Source organism: Protobothrops mucrosquamatus, unplaced genomic scaffold (genome assembly GCF_001527695.2).
Source record: "Protobothrops mucrosquamatus isolate PMUCROS unplaced genomic scaffold, P.Mucros_1.0 scaffold_50, whole genome shotgun sequence".
NCBI lineage: Eukaryota > Metazoa > Chordata > Lepidosauria > Squamata > Viperidae > Protobothrops > Protobothrops mucrosquamatus.
The window spans coordinates 1,478,654-1,496,190 of NW_015386126.1; the positions used below are offsets into that span (position 1 = coordinate 1,478,654).

General features: G+C 42.0%; 1 protein-coding gene across 1 annotated transcript in view; it reads right to left on the reverse strand.

Moving 5' to 3' along the window:
* The window catches only part of GPAT2 (glycerol-3-phosphate acyltransferase 2, mitochondrial), a 28,239-nt gene extending 15,930 nt beyond the window's left edge, over window positions 1–12,309 (reverse strand). Inside the window, exons 1-8 of the mRNA XM_029283257.1 lie at window positions 12,285–12,309; window positions 10,511–10,623; window positions 9,375–9,448; window positions 7,689–7,799; window positions 5,578–5,709; window positions 3,919–4,015; window positions 2,512–2,648; window positions 771–870 (exon numbers count right to left, since the gene is read on the reverse strand). Of these exons, the coding sequence (XP_029139090.1) occupies window positions 771–870; window positions 2,512–2,648; window positions 3,919–4,015; window positions 5,578–5,709; window positions 7,689–7,799; window positions 9,375–9,448; window positions 10,511–10,623; window positions 12,285–12,309 (789 nt within the window). The remainder of the gene's footprint in view (window positions 1–770; window positions 871–2,511; window positions 2,649–3,918; window positions 4,016–5,577; window positions 5,710–7,688; window positions 7,800–9,374; window positions 9,449–10,510; window positions 10,624–12,284) is intronic.
* Window positions 12,310–17,537: the final 5,228 nt, after the last annotated feature.

Sequence of the window (17,537 nt, forward strand, 5' to 3'; positions counted from 1 at the left end):
TTTTTAGAACAGAAATTTGTGTATATTTATCGTGGTTTTTATTATCGCCTGTTCACCGCCCTGAGTCCCGTAAGGGAGATAGGGCGGTATATAAATCCAATAAATAATAATAATAATTAGATACTAAATAAAAGCAATCAACATAAAACATAAGATACAAACAACAAAGCGATAATCATGAGATGCTCAAGGAATAGGTAATAGGCCATCCGGAGAGACGGCCACAATAATGAAATCTGCAAGTCCACTTTATCAGGACCAATTATTACAGGCAGATTACATGCAACTGCCCACGTGCCCATCAAAAAGAATCAAGAGTGGGGAAAAAAAAAAATCTGCAGACAGTCAAATGCAAAATGTTCAAAGGATTTCTAACACTTCTATGCCGACTGAACCGCAAGGGGCCATTCACAATAGCTACAAATGACAACATCTTCCTTTGCGCGTCTCCTTTAGAAGAGCAGAAACAGCAACCTCAATTAAGGCCTGCAATGAAGGAGAATCTCAGCTGCTCTTTGAACACTCTTTCTTCCTTTCTTTTTTCTTTAAAAAAAAAACAAAACATATTTGAAGGTACGATCACAAGGGCTGTGTGCGTGAAGACAATTTCCAGAGAGTGCGAAAGGCTCTCTGGGACTGTTCTTTGTTCTTCCCCCCCGGCCGTGAAAACTTGAAAATTACATTGTGGATTGTCCCAAAGGACAAAGAGTCCAGCCTTTCCCCAAAGAGTCCAGCATTTCCCTGCTCCAAGGATCAAGCATTCAACTCACGGAAGCCACCACGGCTCTGGAGAGGGCGCCTTCGTCACCGTCCCATCTCTGCCCCATTCCCTGGGGCAGGAACACCCCTCCCAGCGAAGCCAGCAGAGCCCTGATCAAGAAGATAAGAAAGCTGTTAGTTCACTCAGAGAAAAACTGTGGCTGGCGTTTTGTTTTTTAAAAAAATATTCAGATATACTGGGAGAAACCTGCTATACAGGGCAGGAGTCTACCTCTGGCAAATCTTCACTGCCTTTGGCATGCTGAAGTAGAAAAGCCATTTATTTTTCCAAATAGGGAGAAATACCGCTTGAAACCTGAAAGTCACGGGTTAAGTTCCTTGCGAGGAAGGAAAATGTGATCGTAGCTTCAGCCCAGGGGCTCAGAAGTCATGGAAAGTGTGCAAAAATAAAGACAAACATGCATTTAAGGGTGCACTGGGTCTGCAGGGTCTGGTTAAGTTGGGTTTTTTTTTAAAAAAAGCTTGGTTCTGAATTGTGCATCTTTTAATAGGGTGACTCAAGACCCCCAAACCTCTCCAGATAGAAAGCTAAATTCCGTATCTTGGTTGTGGGCAGAACACATCCTGCAAATGATTAAAATGCTGTTATTTCATTTAAAAAGACTCCCGGAATTGGATTTATTAGAAACAAATGGTAAAAGCTTTTTCCAAGACAGAGCCTCCCACACACATTTCAAAAAAAAGAGGAGAAAAGTGAAAGCAAGGGAAGGAAAAGAAAGACTCCGTAGAAAACCCAGGAGGTCTTTAAGAAAAGATTGGACAGGCCTCGTGGAATAAGGTCTCGTGTCTTGGGCAGGGGGTCAGAGTGGATGACCTCCGAGGTCCCTTTCAACCGTATGGTTCTAAATGAAGTTTACATATTTGCATCTCAGGGACCCGCAAACTAAGAAATGGTGCTTAATGTCACTTAATGAGTTTAGGGGTAAAATGGCTTTGAACCCTGACTTTATTTTAAAGACTGCACTATGCAGAACCAAAATTTATCCTGCCCTGTGTTAGCATGGGACAATTATATTTTCAGATAATCAATTGGAACAAGGAAAAGTATTATTCCGAGTTTCGTGAGAATCCAGGAGAAAGGCATGAGAAAGTATAGGATCTCACTCCTATGGATACAAGTCCAACTTATAACTGGCTTGCATGTCAAATTAATATGTCATTGTTTATTTTGCCTATTGTTTCTTTTTAGCATGCAGAAGCAATAAGAAGTAACAATGCAGTGGAGATGTTACTATTAAGTATTCAGCTTAAGACAAAAACTTTTATTGCACAACAATTATTCTGATGCAATTTGCAGTTGTTTATAAAGGCTATCTTTAGTTTTGGACATAAAATTTAAACCTGATGGTCATGAATACTGATTATTTCAAATCACAGTTAACACTGACATAAACATCTTCCTTTTTCTCCATCTCCATCTTGAGATGGTATAGGTTCTCCTGCTTGAGCAGAGGGCTGGACTAGAAGACCTCCAAGGTCTCTTCCAGCTCTATTCTATTCTATTCTATTCTATTCTATTCTATTCTATTCTATTCTATTCTATTCTATTCTATTCTATTCTATTCTATTCCATTCCATTCCAACTTATCTAAAACTAATGTGTTAATAATCTCTCATTAATACTGTACAAATACCCCTGTATCAAAATAATACATTACTTAGGATTCATAATAATGTAATAAAATAGATTTTAAAGAAAGATTAAAATCTTTTCCAGGATGATGAATCTACCTGTAGGAGGGAGTGAAGGTGTTGTTCTCCCAAGCCACTCGAGGGATGGCTACACCCTGGGAGGCCAAAAGGAACGGAAGCCACAGCCCATCCAGATGAGACTTGTGAGTGGAAAGGAAAACCATAGGAGTATTAGCCTGGTGGGTAGGGGAAAAATATAGAGATTAAGTTCCAGCAAGAGAGAATTGCATGAGCATGCACTCCAAAATACAGGTAGTCCTTGACTTACAACCATTAGTTTAGTGACCGTCTGAAGCTACAACTATTAGAATGCCTTTGGAAATGCTGCTAATAACTTATTACTAAAATAAGGTCAAGATGACAAGCATTTGTCTAAAGTCACCAGGAGCCAAGCTCATCTTGATGGCCCCTATCTAACTTCCCCCTAGGATCCAATGCTCAACCCTTAAAAGCCCTTTGGATGATGTAGAAGGGTCAGGGATATTATCACCCAGAAGCCTTGCCTAGCTAACTGCATCTTCAATTATCCAATTATCCATTTCTTTTCCCAAATCATTCCCATGGGGAAAGATCAATCAATCAATCAGAATAGAGCTGGAAGGGACCTTGGAGGTCTTCTAGTCCAACCCCTGCACAAGCAGGACACCCTATACAATTTGAGACAAGTGTCTGTCCAGTCTCTTCTTAAAAACCTCCAGTGATGAAGCACCCACAACTTCTGAAGGCAAGACCTTCCTCTGGTTAATTGTTCTGTTAGGAAGTTTCTCCTTAATTCCAGGTTGCTTCTCTCCTTGACTAGTTTCCATCTACTGCTTCTTGTCCTGCCTTCTGGTGCTTTGGCAAATAAGTTGACCCCCTCTTCTTTGTGGCAGCCCCTCAAATACTGGAATACTACTATCATGTCACCCCTAGTCCTTCTTTTCTCTAGACTAGCCATACCCAACCGTTCTTCATATGTTTTAGTCAAAGGGCTGGGGGAAAAAACAGACCCAGGAAACTACAGACCAATCAGTCTAATATCAATACCTGGGAAGATCCTAGAAAAGATAATAAAAAAACAGATCTGTGAAAACTAGAAACAAACAAAGTCATAACTAGCAACAAGCACAGATTTGTTAAAAACAGATCACGCAAAACCAATCTCATCTCATTCTTCGATAAAGTGACCAAACTATTCTATTCTATTCTATTCTATTCTATTCTATTCTATTCTATTCTATTCTATTCTATTCTATTCTATTCTACTCTACTCTACTCTACTCTACTCTATTCTTATTCTTATTCTATTTTCTCCAGGCTTTTAGTCATCTTAGTTGCTCTTCTATACACTTTTCCAAAGCCCCAACATCTTTTTTATAATGTGGGGACCAAAGCTGGGTGCAGGATTCCAGGTGTGGCCTTACTAAGGCTTTATAAACATCTCAGGAAGACCTGCTCTCTTATCACCTCTCCTGCTCTGTGCACCATCTCCAGCTGCCCTTTGTGGACTATCACTTTGAGGAACATCCGGGTCAGGAATTTTAGCAGAACCCAGTGGCAGAACCTAAAGGAAGAAAAGATGTTAAGGGTCAGAGAAGAAGCGCACTCAGCTCAGCAAGTCTGTGCAAGCTTATTAGCAGCTTCTAAAGAGGGGTTGAACAATACACTCCGGGTATATTTGATCATCTGCTGTATTTTTCAACAAGTTCCCCTCATCTTGCTCTGAAGATTCCTGTCCAACTACCGGTAGGAAGGCAAATCCATGACATTTTGGAGTGTCACCACCTGCTTTGGTGTGTGGTTAGGTGCATTCATTGTCGGACTCTGCAAATTTATCCCTGCCCCCCCCCAAGAAATCATTGAGTTTACAACTAAAGGTGACTTTGGACCGTGTGCTAAAAAATAAACCAGGTTATGACTGAGCATTGCTTTGCATGCTAATGTGATCTTAGCAAAGGGGGAAAAAATTATGTAGCAATTTGTATGGCTCCCAAGGGTTTGACTTGCAAATCTAAGCTCAAATAACGTCAGGATAAAATCCTTAAGAATTTTTAAATCGTTTTTTAGCATTCTAAAAGGCTCCTAAGAAATGGGGGAAGAGGATGGAGGCTTGTCACAATGCAAAGGGCAGGTTTTTTGGCCCTGCCATGGAAAACAGAAAATTGTTGATTATTATCATCACCAGACCGTCAAAAAGAGGTGTTCGGAAAAGCTAAATGGCTTATCAGTGATCAAAAATATATAACGTAAAGAATAACTATCATATCATCAATTACTGTAAACACAGCATAAGCAATCCCCAACATAATTTTCATAACACCATAATAAGTAGTAGCCTCGTAGTCAATCTAGGGGCGAGTTTACACATTCTTAATCTTAAAATTCCTAAAAGTTTGTCTGCAGAGCAGTGGTTGAAGATAAATTTTATCTATCTATCATCTATCTATCTATCTATCTATCTATCTATCTATCTATCTATCTATCTATCTATCTATCTATCTATCTATCTATCTATCTATCTATCTATCTATCTATCTATCTATCTACTTAAGTCTGTCTGCCGCCCATCTCGCTACAAGCAAGAATAAATTCTCTTTAAAGGCCTCTAAGCACTGTTGTCAAATTCCTGCAGTGCACAACCTGGGAAATTCCCCGCCCTCATTCACGTAATGGGAGAGACCCCTTTAGGAGCTGCCCCCATTTTCCCCACTCACAAGACCTGCAGAGGCTGAACCAGGACAGGAGGCCATACCAATGTTCTAATGAGATTTTCGGGGGCAGGGCTGGATGGCATTCCAGGCCTATCTTCTGACTGGGGAAAGTCAGAAAGAAGTACCTACGCCGTGCTTAAATATACCCCAGAGCCATTGAATTGCAACCCAGTATTTACTCAAAAATCCAAAGATCCCCAAGCTGGGGAAGATCCTGGACACCTTCTGGGAGAAGCTGGATAGACCTCCTCTCCAGGTGGGCCCCCGCTGGGTTGCCAGAGAAGGTTGCACCAAATGCACGTGAATGCAGCCAGCTGCTCTGGGCTGCAAGTGGGAAAAGCCCAGCAATCCCTCTTTCTCTTTCAAACATTTCCACCCCTCAATTCGTCCAGGCAGAGCCAAGCTGGGGACCCACCTCAAGAGGAAAGGAGAGAGGGGGGCTTGTATCTGGCAGAGAATTCTCTGGATCTCTTTCATCCACTCTTCTGCAGACAAGTCGGTCCTTGCAGCATCCCCTGCGCCTTTTAGGGACACAGCCTCTTGCACTCTGGTTGAGAGAAGGAAAAGAGAAAAAGCCTCAAAAGTGACGGACAGACTCTGTATGACATTTTGCCACAGAAAGTGGGCAAAATGAACACATCAGTCGCACGACAGAATCCCTTGTGAAAATATGACGCACTCTGTTGGTTTTGGTTTTTGCTCTTTCAAACTTCCAGCATCATCTTTTGAGCAGGAAGGTCAGGTGGAAAGTTCTTTTCCTTGACCTTTTTTTACACAAGAGGTTCCAAAGGCTGAGAACTTCAGCACTGCAATTTAAAAAACACAAAATATTTGTGTTTTAAAACCCCTCTCTGGACTTGAAAAGAAATCACATCACAGAATTCTTTTGAATTTGCTCCAGTCATTCAGGATGCTGGAAAACATAAGGTTCTTTTTTCAATTTTTTTTTAAAAAACCATTTTTCCCCCCAGAAAAGGCAAGGTTTCTCCCCAAGGGATGCATGGCTTTACAAAACAGAGGGAGATAACTTGGTTAAGATATACAATATGTCATTTTATCAACGAATTTATTTAACCCTGGAGATGGCTTTATGGTGGTCAATTAATATGATCCCCTCCCCTTTTTCGGTAAAATAATTCCAAGCAAAGGGTAACACAAATTTTAAAAAATGAGGTTTAATTACTCTTATGCAAGCACATAAAGGCCCACTAGCATCATTGTTTGTTTGTGTGTGTTTCCACCCCTTCTCCAGTGTATCTTTTGCTTTTAGTCTCTGCATTTCCTTCTTGATCTTTTTGGCCCTGCAGTTTCCATAATATGTATTTTTAAAGCCCCCTTTTTAAAAACTACCGTGCATTAGTCATTTTTCTGTATAAAAATCTACACAATTCACAATGATACTTTTTGAAATGGCAGGCTCCCACTTTCCGCAGTGCATTAACTGTTCACAAGGGACACACCACCATCTTCCATGTCACTCATCAAGAAGTATTCAATCACCAAGGGATTTTAGCAACTTTGCCTTAACAAACCCTGGTTGCAACAGCCAGCCTGTAACTTCTCTATCACAGGCCAGCACAAAGGTTCAAGAAGCGCACATAACAATCGGAGACCGTTCCCCAGGAGCTTTGGGATAGTAGATGAAACAACACAGCCGCAAAGAAAGATCTGAAAATAGCTTAAAAGACACGTGAAGTATTAGTACCCCTTTATACTTCTTTGGTAAAACCACACTTAAACCAATGAGGAAGTTGGCAGGTTATTGTCACGTATCTCCCTTAATGTCCGTGGTGATTGGTTTAATAACCGGAAGGGATCTGCTCTAATCATGCTGGGCAATCCACATTCTCACGTTGAAGAGAAGAGTTGCCAGAGGCCTCCTCCACTGAAGGAAGTCCATTGTCTTGTCTCGTATCTGGGATACCTGGACTATCTCTGCCTCTGATTAGGGGCTGCCACAAAGAAGAGGGGGTCAACCTATTTTCCAAAGCACCTGAAGGCAAAACTAGAAGCAATGAATGGAAATGAACCATGGAGAGAAGCAACCTAGAACGAAGGAGAAATTTCCTAACAGTGAGAACAATTAATCAGTGGAACGGCTTGCCTCCAGAAGTTGTGGCTGCTCCATCGCTGGAGGTTTTCAAGAAGAGACTGGACAGCCATTTGTCCAGAATGGTATAGGGTTTCCTGCTTGAGCAGGGAGTTGGACTAGAAGACCTCCAAGGTCCCTTCCAGCTCTGATATTCTGATTACATTTTAGAAGCATTGTTGTGAAGGTAGTTTTCAAGGAAAGCATTTTGGGAAGATCTCACAATCCTGGAGTCTGGTGTATTGGGTTGGCTAGAATGTGATTTATGCTTTTGTTTTGGTTAACTTTAATCGTACTCGGCCTGATGTGTTATAAGCCATCTGAATCCTTAGGCGTGGAGTATCGACCAAGGTAAATGAAATGGATGTCAATCAAAAGATGTCCAACAAGTGTGGGCTACACCCCCAACGAGCGAAGTCTCCATCTCACAGCAATACCTTTGGGTGTGAAAGAGTCTTTCTTGGAGATTGGGTGGCATTTCAGCAGAAAGCCTCCAGTCACATACAGTCAGGAAGTGACACAGCCTCCTTACAAGCCAGCCTCTGTACCTGGAACCAAAGGACCACATCAGTTAAAAACAGCAACCATCACGTGCCACAGGTGAGGGGTTATCCACGAGGGTGGTTGTCAAGGTCACAAATACACAAACTAAGCCTGTCCACGGTCCACTAAAAGGGGGCTAGTTCGTTGTGGTCACCACCTTGATTTTGCCACAGATTAAAAATGGGGAAAAGAGAGCAGCGGCTCCAAATGCAGCACTGGTACACACCCCACTAACAATGGCTCAATTTGCACAAAACATAATCTCTGCAAATCAATGGCTTGGCTGATTCCTCCAAAGCACGGTTGTGTAAATGTCAGGAGTAACACGCAGCTCTAAAGAGATCTGGAAGGGCCCAAGTGGATGGCCTCCTATTTAAAAAGAGAAGAAGAAAAAAACCCCAAATCTTTCCTTTCCATCAAATCTTTTCTCTCCTCCCTGCTGTTAACAACACTGAGCACTTTAGGGATTTTAGTTTTCAAAGAACCTCATGAAGTGCAATTAAAGTAATTAGGAATCAGGCTAATGAGGATAAAGTCTCTAATCCTCACTCAGCTCCTATGAGGGAAAAAGCTTTGTTATCTACATACTGTATTAATTCAGAGGAGATGGGAGACAGGAATAGGAGAGAAAAATAATAAGAAAAATCAAGAGCAACAGAAAGTCAGTGATTTAAGTCAAACGCAGCGGGTCTTAGAAAGAAGGACCCAGATATTCTCATAAGCAGAAGCTTAACAAGACTTAATCCTGCGCATCCCACTGACATAAGCAGAGTCGGCAGAAATGTTAACTGAGAGGGTCCCTTTGGGTTAAAACTGGCTTGTACAACAGCTAATATCTTTCCCAGTTTACTGCTTTGGACAAAATGCAAACTATACTGTTGTAGGATCCCAATTGGGTCGGTCATCGGGATGAGAGGTTTTGTCTTCAGAGGTTCCAGACTCATCCTGGAGCCCGTCGTGAGGGAACTTCTCTCCACCAGAATGTCCTCATTCGGACATCGATCTTCCTGACCCAGAACAAGGGAGCTGAGCTTTCTCTCTCCTTAAGTCATGGAGGCTTTAGGACAGGATTTCCCAATCTTGATAACATTAAGGACATTCCGGTAGAGAGAAATTCTCCGAGGTTGACCTCCAGCACAAGTCCAAAAGCTTGGAAGACTGAATCTCTGGTCCTGGTGACCGACCCAGATTGGATCCTGCCACATTATCCTGGCACAAGTGTATTTGCCTCCATTCATGAAACTATATTGTGTTAAAGGGCAGGGGTGGGGAACCATGACCCTTTTATGACTTGCGGACTTCAACCCCCAGAATTCCTGAGCCAGCATGGCTCAAGTCATAAGAGGGCCCATGGTTCCCCACCCTGATGTAGAAGTTACCATCGAATGCCTACGTTTTACGATTGTAAAGTTCCTACGGAGATTGCAGGAGAAGACAACATCCTCCAAGCATGGTTAAGCATACACCAAGGTGGGTTAAGCATACACCAAGGTGGAAGCCAAGCCACTTTGCAAGCTTAGCCATGAGTAGAAACGAATGTGTTGGATTCATCCCCCTCCCCTCTCCTCAACTCAACTCACCTGGTGTTTTCTTCTGTTATCTTGATCACATTGCGAAATCCCATGGAAGCCAGGGGCTTGTGAAAGAAAAATCCCTGAAGATCAAAAAGGACACAATTTAAAGACTGCAGCTCCTCTGCCCTTCTGGCCCTCAAAATCAAGAGCCTTCTCTGTCCTCCCAGCTACAAGAGGACAACAGCACAAGACATTACAAATGACCACGGCTTTGTCCTTATTAGGACATCGATCTTCCTAACCCAGAAGAAGGGAACTGAGCTCTCTCTCTCTCCATAAGTGATATACCAGATGCTCTAGGTCAGGGGTTCCCAATCTTGACCGCATGGACTTCAGCTCCCAGAATTCCCCAGCCAGTATAGTTGTTAAACAAGTGGTCATAAGCTGAGGATTATCTCTGTGCACTAATTTCCTCCTTTTGACGGTTTCAGAAGACCTACTTCTGGAAATTTCAAGGAACGGCTGCTGGAATTGGGTATGTCTAGTTTAATGAAGAGAAGGACGAGGGGGGACATGATAGCAGTCTTCCAATATCTCAGGGGCTGCCCCAAAGAAGAGGGAGTCAAGCTATTCTCCAAGGCGCCTGGAGGCAGGACAAGAAGCAACGGGTGGAAACTGATCAAGGAGAGAAGCAATCTAGAACTAAGGAGAAACTTCCTGACAGTGAGAACAATTAACCAGTGGGACAATCTGCCTCCAGAAGTTGTGAATGCTCCAACACTGGAAGTTTTTAAGAAGAGACTGGACAGCCATTTGTCCGAAATGGTATAGGGTTTCCTGCCTGAGCAGGGGGTTGGACTAGATGACCTTCAAGGTCCCTTCCAACTTTACTATTATTATTATTATTATTATTATTATTATTATTATTATTATTATTATTATTATTATTATTATTATNATAATAAAAATAAATATATAGGCACCGGCCCAAAGACCAGATTTGGCTTGGGTTAACCCCCTCTCCCCAATTCTACAGGAAAAAAGGAAGCAACAGGAATTCAAGAAAACCGAGTTTTTTCCACGTTGGCTCATCAGCAGCGTGGGAACCCAATAAAAACAGAATAAAACGCCGAACAAAAAAATAGATTTTTGATACAATCAAGCCAGCTTTCTTTATCCCTCCCTTTCCATCAATTCCTTACCCAGCTCTTTGGGGTGCATTTTTGACAGCAGCGCCCCACAAAGGAACGATATTTGCCCAAAAAGGGTCTGACAATTTCCAGGTTGACCCCCAAGTCCATGGTCAGGTTTGGATCTGAGGAAGAATCAAATAACTTTAATTAGTCACAAGGGAATAACAAAATTGACAAGGCTGATGTTTTTAACCATAGTATTAGACAAAGAATGCTTCACTTCAATAGACTGCCTTCAGCAGAAATCAATCAAGTGCTATCACAGCAGTCCAAATGTTTAAGTTGTTTTTAACCCTTATGTCTACTTTTGGGGGAAAAAGTACGGAAGAACATAGAATAATAGAGTTGGAAAGGACCTTGGAGGCAGGACAAGAAACAATGGATGGAGAATAATCAAGGAGAGAAGCAACCTGGAATTAAGGAGAAACTTCCTAACTGTGAGGACAATTAACCAGTGGAACGGCTTCCCTTCAGACGTTGCGGGTGCTCCATCACTGGAGGTCTTTAAGAAGAGGCTGGACAGTCACTTGTCTGAAATGGTATAGCTCGGAAGCGACGCGGGTGTATTCCAGCCCTCCCGACCGCCGGGCTCTCGACGAGCACCGAGCACGCATCTCCCACAAGAGCCCGAGCAAGCGTCGTCTGAACGGGGCCACGGCTCCCGCCATACTCACCCAGCCGGAGGCGGGAGACCCGCAGCGCCAGCCGGGGAGGACTGAGAGCGAGGAGCGGCCCTGCCTGTCCCGCCCGGCTTTTGCAGCAGGCAGACGCGCGACACGCACGCACGTGTGGACGCGCTTTCCAGGAAGAAAAAGCCGCGCAAACTTTGAATTGGGGCCGGGGGGAGGGAAGGAGGGCTTGCTTCCAAATAAACGACTGCGTGACACTCTCCACGCCCCAGCCCCACCCCGCCCAGGTGTGAATGCGCCTTTCGCCTACCTAATGGGCAGGAGCCGGGATGGCGGCGCTGCTTTGCAACGTCCCGCGGGACCCGGGCTCGGGACGGGCTCGCGGGACCCTCCCCGGACAGGCCGCGGCTTGTTCGGACCACTTTCACGCCACGCGCCCTCCGGTCCTATGAAACCGACCCCGACACGAGAGAGTGGGGCTGCAATGCCCACAGCGGTCGCTAGATGGCGCTAAAGAACAAGGCTTCTAGAACAGTGTTTCTCAACCTTGACAATTTTAAGGCATGTGGACTTCAACTCCCAGAATTCCACAGCCAGCATTGCTGGCTGTGGAATTCTGGGAGCTGAAGTCCACATGCCTTAAAATTGTCAAGGTTGAGAAACACTGTTCTAGAACTTGGGCTTTTTTTTGCAGGCCAAACTTGCACCTCAACCATGGTTAGCTACCGACTGACAACCATTCGTTTAGTGACTGTTTTGAAGTTGCAGAGGCCCTGAAAAGAGCGAGCTAGGACTGCTTTTCACACTTAACAACCCTTGCAGTGTCCCCACGGTCACATGATCAAAATTCGGGCGCTTGGCAACTGACTTGTATTTATGACGGTTGCAGCCTCCTGGGGTCATGTGATTCCCCTTTGGTGACCTGACCAGCAAAGTCAATGGAGAAGCCGGATTCACTTAACAACCACGTTACTAAATTAACAACTGCAGTGATTCACTTAACAGCTGTGGCAAGAAAGGTTGTAAAATGGGACAACGCTCACTTAACCGTCTTGCTTAGCAACGTAAATGTTGGGCTCGATTTGGTCACAAGTCGAGGACTACTTGTATAGGATGCCCCCAGCTGGGTTATTGGAGGAGCCGAAACAGGTTACCAAATGCATCCTCGGTGGTGTACATGGGTTGATTCCTAAACAACAAATTAAATGCAGGAAGTAAAAGACAGTGGCACTTAGGAACGATCCCTTGCAGAATAGTTGGTGTTGCAATAAACAGCAGTTTATGTTTTAATCCACCCCGAGATTGAGCAAACCAACCTTCCCCATCCTGCCCCCAGATGCACCAACAGAGATTAATTATTCCATGCCTTCTTAGTTATTCATATTTTCCCCAAAGAACAGCCAACCACAACATTTGGGAACACAACACTGCCAGTACAACAAGCCATAAATGAACATATTCGTTTTCCTTTTCATTAGCAGCAACCTTCATAATAAATTTAATTCGAGGTGTTTGTGAGGCTGTGTGCAAATATTAATTAACCCTCCTATTGGTTCTACTACAGCAATAGCCTACTCAGATCAACAGTGGTGATTGTCCTAAGGCTTGCATTAATTTTCTGCCCCAAGTGAAACAAAGTTATGGCTTCGAATGTTTTCATCAATCTGGTTTTCAGCTGGGGTTTCTGAATCGGCCAACAATAACGACGTCTTCAATTTTCTTTCTTTTCAACTTCAGGGTTCAGCACTGAGATGTAATTCTAAAAATGTAACCTCTGTATATTTAAAGTCTCCGTTAGCACAAGTCTATTAAAAACACGTTCATGTATTGATTTAAGATCATGCAAATTCTTTTTCAAGTTTGTCACAAGGGAACCAGCACCACTCTGTTACCATATACAACCGAATAACTGTAGTGATGTGTTTATTCCACAGTTGACCTAAGCCAGGGGTAGGCAACCTTGGCTCTTTTATGACTCGTGGACTTCAAATCCCAGAATTCCCGAGCCAGCATGGCTGGCTCGGGAATTCTGCGATTTGAAGTCCACGAGTCATAAAAGAGCCAAGGTTGCCTACCCCCGACCTAAGCTGTCTACATTGGTTTATTTTTATTATAATTTCCTTATATTCTGGTGAAGTTTCACCTGTGTAGCCAGACAAGGAAGGGAAGAGAGAAAAGGAGAATGTTTGTAGCCCTGGTTGAAGTGAGGGGTCTTTGGTTGCTTTCTTTCATTTTCCAAACTAGGTAACGTAAGTGTTAGAAGGGAGTGTGGTGTCAGGAGTGGAGGAGCAGCTTAGCAAAATGTGTGAATCCAGTACTGTTACTGAATTTAGTAGCATTTGCAGCCAAAGGGCATTGGCCAAGCAGCTAATTCTGCAATAATCAATAACTTCAGATGTGGAGGATGTGAAGGTTAGCATCTCAGACCCATTTCCTTTTGATGTCAACAGACATGTTATCGACTTTTAGCAAATGCTAGATCAAACTCTGCAACCAATGAACTTCACCCAGGACTGCAAGCAAACATTTTAAGGATAAAAGTTCTTTTTTAAAAAAATGATGGAATAAATAGCAATTTTGCTCAGAGACCTTTTAAATCATCAATACATCTTTAGCCATCTGTTTTGTTTGCAACGTTTTCCTTTAAAGGGAAAAGTTTTTTTTTTTAAGGAGTCTTCAATTAAAATCAAGAATAAACACACAAACATGAAATGGGCACTAATGTGTCCTGAAACACAACAGTCAGGATTGAACCCACTCCCTAACACACACACAAACACAGACCCCTTCAATTTGTACAAAATGGGTTTTTTTGTTTTTTGTTTTAATAAAGATGTTGGTAGCCAAGTTCTGAGGCTCAAATCTATTAAGGTCAAATTAAAGGGCATCTGAAAAAGTGGCTGACACCACCTCTGGATTGGTGAGAAACATTCCATACAAATAAAGGGGTTTTAAATTAAATTTTTAGTAGGAGCAGCCAAATCTGAATAGTTATTTTTAAATCTTTTTAAATTTTGTATTGTACTGTACTATTGTTTTAAACTGGCTGTAAGCCGCCCTGAGTCCTCCGGGAGAAGGGCGGGGTATAAATTTAATAAAATCAAAATCAAAATCAAATCAAACAAGAATTGGGAGACATTTTTTTTCCTTTCAGATGAAAGCAGAAGGACAAATTGTAAAGGACATAGCTGGTCACAGCAAGAAAGCGAGATGCAGCTGGACGGAAGAGAAGAAATAGGGGTGACTTGATAGCAGTCTTCTAATATTTGAGGGGCTGTCACAGAAAAGAGGGGGTCGAGCTATTCTCCAGAGCTCAAGAACAAAATGTAATGGATAAAGGTTTATCCAAGAGAGATCCAACCTAGAATTAAGGAGAAATTTCCTAACAATGAGTTCTGTCTGTCTATCATCTATCTATCTATCCATCTATCATCTCTCTCTCTAATCCATCCATCCTTCCATCCATTACAGGTTTTTTTTATGAATAAAAAAATAAATATAAAAAATAAATAAAAATAAAAAATAAATATAAAAAAGAGCAGAAAAAAAGAAAACACCGCAAAGAAAAAAACAACAGATAACTAAAAAAATTGGAGTCAATTACCTCAAACCCATCATCTTCCCTCGCTCTTAACCATTCTGATGATCATTCTAGCCCCTTAATTAATCCTCATCATTTTCAGTCATCAAATCCATAAATCATTTCATTCCCCCCCCCCCTCTTTGAGCAAAAAGTCCATTAAACGGTTTCCAGTCTTTCCAGGAAAGTACTTATGGTTTTCTCCCTGACCAGAGATGACTTCCTTGCAGTTGAATTGAATTGAACTGAAACTTTATTTGGCCAAGTATGATTAGACACACAAGGAATTTGTGTCAATTGTCCCAACGTGCAGCCTTGCAAGAGAGCAACATTAAAGGGATCAAAGTGCCCTTCAAAAGTTGACGGAGTTAGTAGCAGAGATGGGTAAACTGACTGCTCTGATTAAAGAAGAAAACACCATTACTTCTGTTTCTACTTGGAAACCACTTCTGGACTTTGTACTTCAGGTGGGGAAAAAAAATGAAACGTTGATTTTGGGTTTTACTGATTAGATAGATTTGTTGCCCTTAAGACCTGGTTATTTCAGCAGGCAGGACTGGCCTAGGGGTATTTTAAAGGGGTTTTAAATTAAATTTTTAGTAGAAGCGGCCAAATTTAAATAGTTATTTTTAATCTTTTTAAATTTTGTATTGTATCACTGTTTTAAACTGGCTGTAAGCCGCCCTGAGTCCTCCGGGAGAAGGGCGGGGTATAAATTTAATAAAATCTCAAAAATCTTTAATAAAAAATGGCTAGCTTATGTTACTATATAAAACTTATGGCTAGCTATAGAAATGGCTAGCTTATGGCTTATGGCTAACTATAGAAATGGCTAGCTTATGTTACTATATAAAAGTAAAAAGTTGAGGATTGATGCTATTATCTTATTCTACTACACCAGTGTTTCTCAACCTGGGCAACTTTAAGATGGATGGACTTCAACTCCCAGAATTCCCCAGCCAGCTTTGCTGGCTGGGGAATTCTGGGAGTTGAAGTCCATCCATCTTAAAGTTGCCCAGGTTGAGAAACACTGTACTACACCAAAGGGACTCAAAAGTCAACGCCTTTTCTTTCTTTTTTCCCTTTGCCCTACATTTTTCCCTTCCCTTTACTCTTACTTTCCGACTATTTTCTTTTGCATTTTTGGGGTATTTTATATTATAAACTAATTAAACAAAGAAAGCAGCTATAAGGGGAATATGATTAGTTCAAGGTTGGAATGTTGGGGCCTTCTATTTCTGGGCTTTGGTTTCCTTCTTCCAAATGGTACATTTTTTTAAAAAAAGTGCCTTCCATTGCAGCCAACTGGAACACAGCAACCCTAATCCATGCAAAGAGTAATTTTCCCAGGCATCACAAATATCTTAGGAACCACCAGTAGATTCCTTCAGCTGCTGGGCATTGCCGTTGCCTGCAAAGCAACTCATCTCTTCAAAGCATTTTAAGCCCCCCCGAAGAAGACAGAACAGAAATTATTTACACAATGCAATGCGACAACAGGCAGAAGATTAGCAGCGTTGGCAGTCAAAGGCTATAATAAACATGCTTCAATTCCACAACCCATAGACAAATTTAACCACAAATTCAGCTGGGATGCTGGGACAATTTTCCACCAAGCCAAATCCAAGAATTTCTACAATTTCTGGCATCTGTTAAATCAGCCGTGATTGGTAAGAATAAACCTGGTTTAAGGTTATTAGCCAATTTCACTCTGTCCTGCCTGGGATGATGTTGTCTAGCCTGGTAACAAAACCTCTGCAGGACAACAACCATATTCAGAGATGTAAACAAATAAATATAAATAAATAACAGGAATTATTTATATACCACAATTGAGCCCAAACTTTCTGTTGTTAAGCAAGACAATTGTTGAGTTTTGCCCCGTTTTGTGACCTTTCTTGCCCCAGTTAAGTGAATCATTGCAGTTGTTAAGTTAGTAACACGGTTGTTAAGTGAATTGGGCTCCCCATTGACTTTGTCAGAAGGTCACAAAAGGGAATCAATGATCTTGGGACACAGCAACCAGCAACCGTCATAAAGATGAGTCAGTTGCCAAGCGTCTGAATTTTGATTGGGTGACCAGTTACTTGGGTGGGCAGCATTAAAACTTTACAGGAGCAGAAGGAAGTCTGCTGATGGCTTTTTAAAGAATGTTGTGAATGACTTTTTGTAATTGGGAGAGGATTGATACCTATATTACTGAGTTTGACAGGGCTAATTTCTCCAGCTTGGGGTTCTCCAGCTGTATCAATGGGTTCATTCCAGACACTCCAGCTGGCAGGGGGTTCAACCCATTTGGGGAGCAAAAGATTGGCAAGAATAAGATGTGCTATGTTAGCCACTTACAATATGTGCCTAGCCCTAGGAGAAAAGATAATGTTACTTCTTTATTGCAGGAAGTTCTCTCCATGGAGATGAAGCTTGCTCACTTTGGGAGCTCTTTAGGTAAGAAATTGAAGCACTCAGATAAAATACAATAGAAAAACAAAATGAAAAGCCATTTCATCTGGTTCTGCAGAAAGCAAAAATTTGTTGTGTTCCCCCAAAGAGGGAAGGAAGAGGAGCATTAAACAAATGTAAGTTTGATAGCCTTTTAAATCTGGGTAGTCGGAAAAACGCATTATCCAAAGGAAGAATGTGTAGCTGAAAGTTTGCTCAATTTATCTTCCTCTTTCCTTTGGTCTGTCTGCACTTGACAAGTATTAAGCAATGCTTAACACTTTTACCGTCTATTAACATCACTTCGTATTGTCTTCTTTCATGCATAACATTCTGGGAATTGAAGTCCACACACCTGAAAGTTGCCATAGTTGAGAACAGAACAGAA